This window comes from Harmonia axyridis, chromosome 4 (genome assembly GCF_914767665.1).
Source record: "Harmonia axyridis chromosome 4, icHarAxyr1.1, whole genome shotgun sequence".
Taxonomy (NCBI): Eukaryota; Metazoa; Arthropoda; class Insecta; order Coleoptera; family Coccinellidae; genus Harmonia; species Harmonia axyridis.
Genome location: NC_059504.1, coordinates 7,084,152 through 7,096,008, shown reverse-complemented (window position 1 = coordinate 7,096,008; position 11,857 = coordinate 7,084,152). Strand labels below are relative to the sequence as shown.

General features: G+C 35.3%; 1 protein-coding gene across 2 annotated transcripts in view; it reads right to left on the bottom strand.

The window, feature by feature from the left end:
• Positions 1–453: 453 nt before the first annotated feature.
• LOC123678348 (protein Wnt-6) overlaps positions 454–11,857 on the bottom strand; it is a 46,788-nt gene continuing 35,384 nt past the window's right edge. For both annotated transcript variants that reach the window (XM_045615333.1, XM_045615332.1), the window contains exons 2-4: positions 8,807–9,027; positions 5,887–6,194; positions 454–1,988 (exon numbers count right to left, since the gene is read on the bottom strand). In XM_045615333.1, coding sequence (XP_045471289.1) covers positions 1,527–1,988; positions 5,887–6,194; positions 8,807–9,027 — 991 coding nt within the window. In that variant the 3' untranslated portion in view covers positions 454–1,526. The remainder of the gene's footprint in view (positions 1,989–5,886; positions 6,195–8,806; positions 9,028–11,857) is intronic.

Below are 11,857 nucleotides of genomic sequence, written 5' to 3'. Positions count from 1 at the left end.
AAATAAACAATTGTTCTGGTTGTAACGTAATAGTCGAGAAAATTAGAAGCATCTAAGTAAATTCGAAAATCTTTGGAAGTGTTATATACTTACCAAAACATGTTTCCTCCAAGTCTATCAGAAAATGTAGAGTTTTTTACAGGTTTTCAATAAAAGCATCGTTTAATGATAAAACAATTGTTTCTACATTGAAATCATAAAAGGAATGGATGGAAGAAGATTAATTGTTTTATATATTTCAGAAAAATATCATGAACATAAAAAAAATAATTAATTTTAAATGAAGCCAATATATAGAATTTTTCTAAAGCAATTAACAAGTTGAATCCAATGATTTCCCATTCGATATCATCATCAACCATTCCTATTCTATGTAACTCTTGTTATTTTTTAAGGTACTGAAAACTAGAAACAATATAGGTTATTTCAACACACCCAATAAAATAAATAATATATGTCGCTAATCGTTTATTCAGTCTAGATCGTACAAGTAATTCATATCTACAATAAGCAATTCAAATGGAAATAACGATGTGCTCGTATATTATACAATCAAGGTAACAATAAAATTATATACAATGAATTTGATCACAATCACATTTATTTCTATCGACTATTTACATTAAGAAATACTGAAGGCAAGATATGGCTTTATGCATATTAGAAGCGAGACAAGTGAGAAAGTATTCGCTGTACCTCAACAAGCTTACTTTCATAATTTTTTATACGGTGCATTGAAAACGCAATTAAGTATGATTTATTTACATTTCACTTAGATAACGCAATATATAGATCGATGTGATTGAGAAGGGCCAAAAAGAGTATTAAATGATTATGGAAAAAAGAATTATCCTGAAAAAAAAAATGAGAATGTTCACAGAAAATCTTTGAAATAGATGAAATAATGAAAATTTATCAAGCGATGCAGAGCTAAGCAATGGGAAATTGTAGATACTGGGGAAAAGCACGATGAAAACTATTAATTATTCAAACTATTTTATCTATTCCAAAATACATGAAATAGGTTTGTTCTCTAAGAATCATAGCTAGATGAGATTTTTACAATCTTAAAACAATTTCACAAATTCGAGTACCCAAATGTAGCAACACGTTATGCAATTACATTTCTTTATTTGTCTTATTCTAATACTATTCAATTTTTTTACAATTTACAAATTTCTTTAGAAAAAACTCAATCCAAATCAATTTTACGTTATGACATTTCGTTTGTTTTTCTTTTGGCTTTTATTTTCCTTTTCGAATTGAAACATTTAAATTCACATTTCTTGTCATGAATTATAGATTCGACGAAGATATTGCAACATTAACTGAGATTTTCAAGATTCTGTTTCATTTCATCTTTGAGGAATTGTTTGGTTTTATGTACAAAATGTTTTCAATTAGAGTTGCTGGATAAGTTATTTTTTAAATTTTCACTGGTGTATTTTTATCACATTTAATTTCCCCAAAGGTAATATTTTCTCACCTAAAGTTCCTGATATGGGCTCTAACCGGATTATCCAAAATCACAAACAAGTACTTATAGCTCTAGTCTCATTGCACACCTGACATTTCACTTCACAGCACCATTCAAACTTGCACTTGCAATTCTTCCTCTCTGTTTTATAGTACTTTCTGAAACCTCTTCCACAACACAAGATACCACAACCCTCTTCACCCAAGCTCTTATCGTCACAAATTCTACCTTGAGTGCCGAAAGATCCCATTGAGTTTTTGGCCTCACAGTAGTTGGGAGAGTCCTCAGAATAGACCAGATCTAGCTTCCCTGGAGGTTTGATGGTCTCGCCCTCTGGCATAAAGCTCTGGCCATCGTTGCCAGCTATAACTTTAGCTGCACCGTCAAAACGTTCTTTGAGGCGGTTGCCCACTTCTCTGAAGTTCGGCAGTTTTCTCCAACAGGTTTTTAGGGTGCAAGAGCCAGAAAGACCATGGCATTTACACTCCAAACGCATGTTGTTCTTGATAGCCTGTAAGAAAAACGAGTAAGGCATTTACAGATCATGATACTGTTAATTTCTAAGTATCATAAGGGTGAAACTTGAGTAATGTATGTGCGTTGCTGCTATGTGAAGAAATTGAGCTATGCAACCACTCTGTTATATTTGTTTGGAGCCAAATCAAACTGGAATAGAAGGAAATTGCTTTCTCTAGTCACGTGACCTCACAATTCACCGTATCATAAGTCCACTATGGGTAATAATGGTGATTAAAAAACCAGCTCATCTAGTTAGCTCACAGATTTACATACATAGCGCTTACATCAATAAAGCTGATAGATTCACACAGATAGTAAATTGAGCTGTTAACTCAACTGAGATGGTAAAATAGAACTGATAGATCCAAATATAATCTAGGTCCACAAAAGTAAATGTAATCCCGCAATTGAAAATATCGAATGAATATAAAGGGTTTTCCAATAGAAAGTTTCATTTTGAATTGGCTACTATCTTTTTTCAACTTCTGGTTTTTCACCAAAGGGATTATTCAGTCAGGTGTCGCCTGTGAAGCTGTCATCTTTTGACATTGTATTGTTTTCAATAGCCGATTGCTAAATAAAGTTTATTATTATTATTATTTTACAAGTAAAAACTACGTCATAACTGTGAATGGGATGATACACGTTTCAACAACGCATTGAAATTGTTGAAATTCACTACAAAAATGATGAAAATTTTGTAGGCACAGTTTTCAAAACAAGAGCATATTTGGGTCTTCGTGAAGCATCTTCTTGGACGGCAACAGTGCTCACTCATAAAAAGATTGTGATATACACTATGTCCGTAAAGTATGGAACAAATTCATTTTTAGCTAAACAGACCATTTTAAGAAATTATCCTGAAACATGTCGATTTTTGATTTTAATTTACCCTATTTTAAAATAATTATCTAATATACAGGGTGAATCACTTTCGAGTAATGACTTCACTGTCATTTTTTTTTAATGGAACACCCCATTTTGTCTCAATTTTTCGATTACTCTAGCTGAGCTGATTCCAAAAATGTATCACATGTTGATTCCAATTGGTACAGGGTGGACAAAAATACAATAGTTTTGTGTGTGCTCATAAAGTAACGCGTAACATTCTTTATTAATTAAATTAACAATATTATCAAAAATACTTATTGTCTAGCGGCAATTGGTTTGAATGTAACACCCTGTAGTAGTTTGTTACATTTTTGGATTAATAAAAATGAGCTGTTTCCAAACATGTTTGGTACTTGTAGTCTAGCAGACAGAATACGAAAGAAATTATTTCTTATCAATTTAAAAACATTTAATGAATGTAACACACTACAGGGTGTTACATTCAAAATTCAAACCAATTACCGCTAGACAATAAGTATTTTTGATAATATTGTTAATTTAACTAATAAAGAATGGTATGCGTTACTTTATGAGCACACACAAAACTATTGTATTTTTTTCCACCCTGTACCAATTGGAATCAACATGTGATACATTTTTGGAATCAGTTCAGCTAGAGTAATCGGAAAATTGAGACAAAATGTGGGTGTTCCATTTAAAAAAAATGACGATGACGTCATTTCTCGAAAGTAATTCACCCTGTATATTAGATTATTATTTTAAAAGACGGTAAATTAAAATTAAAAATCGACGTGTTTCATGATTATTTCTTAAAATGTCTGTTTAGCTAAAAATGAATTTGTTCCATACTTTACGAACACTGTGTATAAGGTTGTTACATATAATGGATATTCCTCCTGAGGGGGGGGACTTCTTATGAAATACTGAATACCCAATATCGAATAGTAACAAGCAATTCTAAAAAAGACATCCAATTGAATTTTTTAGAATGAGTGAATGGAATTATTACATGCTTACAATAAGAAAACGTGACGTCTTTATGGACCAAGAGTGTCTAACTTCTTAACAGCTTCCCGTTCAATACAACGCCAATTAGGCTAATAGTTAATACGAGTATACCAACCAAAGGAAAACAGGTGACGTTCTTCTATGCAAATAAAATTAATACTGTGCAAATTGTTATACCGCTCACTATTTCATTGGTGGCAGTTATATTACTTATTCTGCTTTTATTGCTATTTTATAACGCTATTTTACGCTAGATTGTGCGCTCACTGTAAAAAGTGTTGCCAATCTGAAATTGCTCTAGTAATGGATGGCGGACATATGTCATAAAAGGTATTAACGTCGTTTTATTATTCAATGGCTGGTGTATTGATTGTCGATAAAGGTAGGTTTTCCGTACGAACTGGGACAAGTGGATTGAAGAAATCGAAAAATATTCCACCGTTTCAGAATGAAAATTACCGTTTGAATAGCTACTATTCCAAAAATGGTGATTTTCTGTAGGTAATCATTTTGAGTGACGGCATGACGACAAGTCTAGTTTTAAATCTCAATATTTCAGGTTTTATCTGAAATGGTATAGATTGTGTTATGCAATAAGAGGTTCCATTTTGATATTGAAAAAAAAACGATTATCTTTCAAGAGAAAACAATGAAAGCATATTTCAATGAGAAGAGGAAGGTATGTCATAAAACGATGGAAGACGATTGCAGCCAAGGGACTTCTATGACCAATTCGCTCATTCGTGGCTGGAGGTATGTCCTCGATAAATTCACGAATTCCATTTTTTAGGTCTTGATTATGGATCATTGGCATAGACCTGATCTTTCACGAAGTCATAAAGAAAAAAGTCTGAAGGTAATAAATCACAAGATCTCGGTGGCCAATTGTGATCACATCTACGAGAAATAATACGGCCAGGAAACTTTCCTTGCAAAATTGCAATTATGTAGTTGCTTGTGTCGAAAAATTCTCGTAAAATTATATTTTTTTTTATGGAAATTCAATTTTTTCTCTAATTTCGAGTTCCAATTTCCAAAAAAAACTGTGAGGTCTACGGTCTACGCAAAATCAGTGAGCAATGCCAGAATTGACGATCCCTGATTAGTCGAATTTCGATCTCACCTGAAAAATTTTTTTTCGAAAAATTTTCGTAAAATTTTCCATACCTAACCATTAGGAAATCGAAACAAATTAAAAGTTCCTGGGACTATTGTACCATTTTATTGAATTGTTCGACTATGTAGATCACGAAAATGCTTGCAGTTTGGCGATTAGTACATTATTTCAGAAATTATAGGTGAAAATCTGAAATTTTCGGAAAAAAAAATTGATGAAATTCCCGAGGCTGCAACTTCTCCTGGACGTAAGCTACGCCCTTGAAACCTCAATATGTTTCAGATCAGAACCCGATGCTCAAAAAACGTTTTTATTTCAGGGGTCTATGACGATAAATTTACGAGATATAATGATTTTTTGATGAAAATTCAATTTTTTCTGAAATTTCGACTTCCAATTTCCTCAAAACTGTGATCATACTTGGAAACGTTAAAATGGGAAGTCCTACCCCACCCACCGAATTCTCCAGACGTTGCTCCCTCGGAATATCACTTGTTTCGATCAATGGCACACGGCCTGGCTGACCAGCACTTCCGGTCTTATTAAGAAGTGAAAAACTGGATCGCTTTAAAAGATGACCAGTTTTTTCAAAGCGGGATTCGTACGCTACCCGAAGGATGGCAGAAAGTAGTGGCTAGCGATGGACAATACTTCGAATCATAAATTTATAAGTCTGTCACAATAAAGTCTCGAATTTAAGAAAAAACGGCAGAAGCAACGTTGTACGCCTATATGTATTATGCCCAAAGGCCATCATAGCTTGGTAACAAATAACAAACTGGCATGGCAAAAATGATTTCTGCAATGCAATTCTGGTAATTGTTGAGAGAATTCAACATCATTCTCAAGTCCCTGTAAGTCCAGGGTTGGACCAGGCGATTACCTGGAGACGAAAAAATTCCAACAGACTTACCAATCTTCCAGCCGCATAATTGTGCAACTTCACAAGGGTCTTCATATCACTCCTCCTCCGATACCTCGTATCCAGATAGTCTTTACACTTCTTCACCCCAAAATCAACATTCTCACCCCCACATCCCTCCCACTCCCAATCTCCATCGGGCATGGGATCGTGTTTCTGTTTTTTCCTGTGTTTTTTGTGTCTCTTCATCTTTCTGTCGCACGAGCAACCAATCAGGTCTCCCGTCGTGCAAGCTCTTGTTATTTGGTATGTCACCCCCGCAGCAATGAGTGCGTTGACGAAGCCGGTTTCCCTGGTGTCTGAAAAAAAAATGTTGGCATTGAAATAAATCACAATACTTCGAGATTTTATCGTTTATGAATATTCATAATTCGCTGTTCGAAGCAATAATAAAAATTGTGGCAAGTTTATATCGTAAAAGTCAACTTAAGATCGGTTGACACGAACGTTCTGAAGAATGTTACATACACACATCGTCAGAAGTCTTGGCCACCCTAGGTTTCTCAAGAAATAAACAATATATGTTCTGGAAATGAGATGAATATTTTCCTCTAACTCAACTGAGATATATTTGATAGAAAATCTTTGTTTGTTGATTATAGTTTTTCCACAACTGAATCCAAATTCAATAGTCCGTATTTCCACCTCTTCTTTCAATCAACTGCCCAATACGCCTAGGCATCCCACGAAGCAAGTCATTACTGAAATTTTCAGGCATATCGTTCCATTCTTCCTGAAGGGTTAAACTCAATTCCTGAAAAGTTGAAGGTGGGTTTCGGCAATTGGATATTGCTCTCCCTGAGTAATCCCATACGTGTTCAATTGGATTCATGTCTGGTGAGTTTGCTGGCCAGTATATTCTCTGAATATTGTTCTCTTTAAGAATGTTTTGAACCCTTCGGAGGGAGTTATTATCCTGATAAATGAAATTATCACCAAATTCGTTTCGCAATGATTGGTTCAATGATGTTTTACATGTATATGGCACCAGCCATTTTTCGTCCAATGATAATAAGAGGGGTACGGTGACCGAACAATATACCCCCCAGCAGATTATTGATCCGCCTTGAAAGGTCACAACTTCCTGGGCGAAATTGAGTGGCTCAAGTCTGCCTGAACCTCTCCAAACCCTTCCTCATCGACTATCACTTTGTGAACTGATTCGTGACTCGTCCGAAAAGAGCACGTTGCGCCATTGTGGTAAAAGTCAGTCTTGGTAGTGTTCTGCACATTGTTACGTGTAGCTTTATACCCAGGTGATAGCCGAGGTACTCTTAAAGGTCTTCTTGCCCTTACTTTTGAAGAATGCAACCGTCTTCTTATGGTACTGGTTGAAACTACCCGTTTAGAGGTCCTTAAAAATGACTTCGAAGTGCTGTTACAGATACCGTTCGATTCCTTCGACTTAAATTTGCGATATAATGGTCTTCCCTTGCAGATGTTACTTTGGATCGACCAAGCACCGTTCTCTTGGCAACGCTGCCAGTTTCCAGGAAAAGGGCCACTATGCTCCTTACTGAAGTCCGTGGAATATTCAAACGTTGCGCAATCTGGTGGTTCGACAAAGCTTCTTGATGTGGGGCTACTATTCTTACCCGGTCAAACTGAGAACTTGGATGTCTCGGCATTTTCCACGGAATATTTTCAATATTACAACTCTCGTTATTCGCTGAAAACTGATTAACTTCGAATACACCTGTATTCTCCCAAACAAGAAACATTTTTTGGTAGTTTTTTGTTTTCATTTAAGTGATAAGATAGTGAAGATTTCAAACACAAAAAATTGTTTGTTACATTCAACAAATTGAGAGTTGATAGGGGGGGGCCAAGACTTTTGACGATGTGTGTATTTATGCAGGTTGCTGCTGAAGCACAAAAATAGTGGTTTACGAAAAAATAGAGAGAAAAGCAACATTTGCAAAGTGATTTTCATAAAACTGAAATGGACCTAGAATTACAGAACCGATACACAAGATCTAAGTCAGGTTTTTTCCAATTCATAATAAAGATATCGGGAAGTGCCTTGACAATCATACAGATATTTCTGACAATCTTCGATTCCCCAAAAATTCCGCATTTATAAATTCAATCTGAAGTGTTCCCATATTGTTCCCTCAAGATATATATAATTCTCATTAATTTTTGCAGACAATTTTACGATGCAAATGATTGGGTGGTAAAAGTGCAATGACTAGCACATCAGCCAGCCTCAGATATTGCTGATGCTATGCCGATAACACAGGCAATTGCAATTCAGGACCGGCTATGGATGATAGGAATCAGCGCATAACTTAACAGTTGAAGGTCCATAAAACGACTGGAAGTTTCTTGATCATCAGTTAATATTTCACATACGGTGAAAGACTGATAGAAAAAATCCTTTTTTGGTTGGCTACTATTCTGATTGAAAAATGATATATACGTAAAAAGTAGGGTGATTGCATTTCTTTAGAAGTTAGAAGTATTCAAGACAGTCCAAGAAGTATTTTAGGAAATGATAAAAGAAGAAACCAAAACTGAAGCATATACAAAAAAAAAAGAGGTAATCATTGAATTATATACGTAAAAGACAAGAACTCCTCTATCAAATAAGAAAGGAAAAGAAAATCCCCGATTTGAGATGAAACAAATCTCGAACAAACCAAATACTCCAGCTGCTTAGTAGGATTAGAGTCAATGGAAATTAAAAAATTCAAGGTTAATAAAGAAATTGCTTCCTATATTCAATGAAATCAATCGAATTATTCGAATTAATCTAAAACCTCTTAAGTTACCATATTATTTCATAATTTATCAATTGGTAAGGTCAAAAAAAGAGGAATACCAATTAGGTCATTGAGTTGAATTCGATGAACACATTTTACAAAAAAATTAAATCTTCAATGATGACTATAATGGAGTTGATACTAACCTGACATTAAAACCTTTCTGATACTCTTTTTGGCTGACGTGCAATTCCACCTCCTAAACCTAAACTGATATTGACATTCACTTTGACCTAAACCTATGCCTACTGCTATCTGCTTCAATAAACCTGGTTTATTGTTACAGATATCAGCCAACTTTCCTTTTAACCTCCTCGTCTTCTTACAAATTTGATATGGATCCATTACCAACTGGCTTCCAGCAGCCCTGAAACAAAATAAAACCATCATTAATAAATAAATAAAGAAAACAAATTAATCAATTTGTCAGACAAGATCAAGGTCACCAAGATTTCAATGATTTCATAATATGCATACCCAGAGGAATCATAGAGCCGAGCATAGAACACCTAGCCTTCCTATCCCCCCCCAAAAAAAATGCCCCAATAATGACCCTTGAAGAATCCCAGCATACTGTGTTGTAACTGTTAAGTAAGAAGTTCCAGTTCCAGTGAATCTTATTTGAAACCATGATATTTTTAATATTGCGCATAATAATTCGTGATTTTAGGTATAATCATAATCTGTATAAGTATTCAATAAAGGAAATATGAATCAGGTTGATTTTCCTCATTTCATTGGAAAATTTAGTGTTCATTGGTATGACGTTGTTTTCTTTTTTCTTCGAAATCAATTAAGAAACACTGTTTTTATATCTCTACGTAGAACAATTAGTTCGTGAATAACAGTAGGAAGTTAGTTAGTACAATTAAGCTATTTGGTTCAATTTATTTCAATCATAAAATTTTCCTGAATTGTGGGTGAGGCGACCTTCAATTTGAAATCTGATTTTTCCGAGAATTGACAATTAAACGAGGATGAAGTAGCAAACAATGGAGTTATTTCGTTACAATACATTGCTCGAATGAGCTTTGGAAAGCCGATGGAATCAAAGATGATGATTTAATGATTAGTTGCATTAATATTTGACACAAGATATCATCCGCTGCTCTGTTCGAAAAATTAAATCTTCCTACGAGAGAATTTGATAGAATTGGATCTGTGTCCATTCACTTTATGGAAGATTTTGCGGAAGGATCTTGGTTTGTGTGCTTACAAAATCCAACTCGTGCAAGAATTGAAGCCAAACGATCATCAAGTAAGGCGTAGATTCGTCGAATGGGCCCAAAATGAGATGCCGTTGTTCCCGATTTTCATAAGCGAATTTTGTTTAGCGATGAAGCGCACATCCTCAAGTGTATGTCGAAACACCGTTACATCCAGAAAAACTGACTGTTTGGTACGCTTTATGGGCTGGTGGAATCATTGGTCCGTACTTCTTCCAAAAATGATGATAGCTAGAACGTTACAGTCAACGGTGATCGGTATAGAGCCATGATTACTAACTTTTTCATTCCTGAATTGAACAATCATGATGTCCAGGAGCTGTGGTTCCAACAAGACGGCGCAACATGTCACACAGCTCAGGCCACAATCGATTTATTGAAAGACACGTTTGGTGACTGCCTAATTTCACGTTTTGGACCTGTGGATTGGCCTCCAAGATCTTGTGATTTAACACCGCTAGACTACTTTCTGTGATGCTGTGTAAAGTCATTGGTCTATGCGGATAAGCCACAAACCCTTGACCATTTGGAAGATAACATTCGCCGCGTTATTGCCGATATACGGCCACAAATGTTGAAAAAAGTAATCGAAAATCCAGATTGGACTACATCCGAGCCAGTTGTGGCGGTCATATGCCAGAAATCATATTTGAAATGTAATGCCACAAGATTGTCTTGCGGATAAATAAAATTCATGTCGATCGAATAATCCATCGTTGTTTCATTGCAATTTAATGTTTTATAGCTCTAAAAAAAAACACCCTTTAGTATGACCTAGACCTTGGAAAAAAATTTTTGACTTAAAAATAAACGTTCCTACATGAGAAGTCGATAGAATTCTATTAATTGATTCGATAACGTAGATTACCAAAATGCTCGCAGGCAAGATACGGACTTAAAATTCCGATATGTTTTAGATCAAAGCACGATCTACAAAAGACGATTTACTTCAAATGAGCTGTGGTAGAAGATATATATTGGTCCTTTGTGCCAAAACTTTTTGAGACATAGGTACGTTACGCCATCACTATCAAGCGTTGAGAAAAGATTCCTCATCTAATGTCATCAAAGAATTTCCTGCAGAAATCACATTTTTTTATTGCTCCTTCAAACCATACCCACTTCCTTTATCGAATAAATCAAACTTTCCACGTCCTGGTATCGACTTATCAAGACTGAAAAACCTCAACGAACCTTAATCCCTTATCAATCGCACGATTTTCCCATAACGAAACTGTAAAACACATCCTGAAATGAGCTCAGGCCGGTATAAAAACAGTTCCCGTATAGATTCACACCTGAGTGCTAAATCATCCTAGGATACAGTCAGCTCTAGTTTATGACCAGTGACTCCAGTTTATTTGCGTCTGGGTAAGGCGATGGCGCGAAAGAAGATGTCCAGGATCGGGTCGACATTTTGTTTATAAACACGGAGGTTTATGTCGATCCGCCACGGATTAGTTAATAGGCTCATTAGATACGGATTTAGAAGCACTTAAACGTTCATTCGTTTCAGGGAATCGTCTCGTTACAACGCGGGGTATTTTCGAAACGGAACTAGCGCGTAGTAAGGACTCGTATGGTGCGTATGAATCCATCAGGAATGTATATATATTGGTGTATAAGTGACGTATATTTCGAGGTCTCTTCGGAAGTTAATCGAACTGGGTTTTTTCAAACTACGGTTGTTAAGTTCAAATTTCAGGGTTAGGGCCATTGAAATCAAGGACTATTATTTGGAATAAACCAACGTCTCGTCTATATACAGGGAGGTCCAAATTTTATTTCAATAACTTTAGCGTCGGATAGAACAACTCTTTTCATGAAAAAGAGTTCATATAAACATAAATCCTAACAAGCTTCGTTTTCGAGATGAAGGGTGTTGAAGTTCAAAAAAAAAGTTTTACATATAACTCTAGTATTATTACATTCATTATTTTAATTATTAGGTATTGAAGTCTAAATAATTTA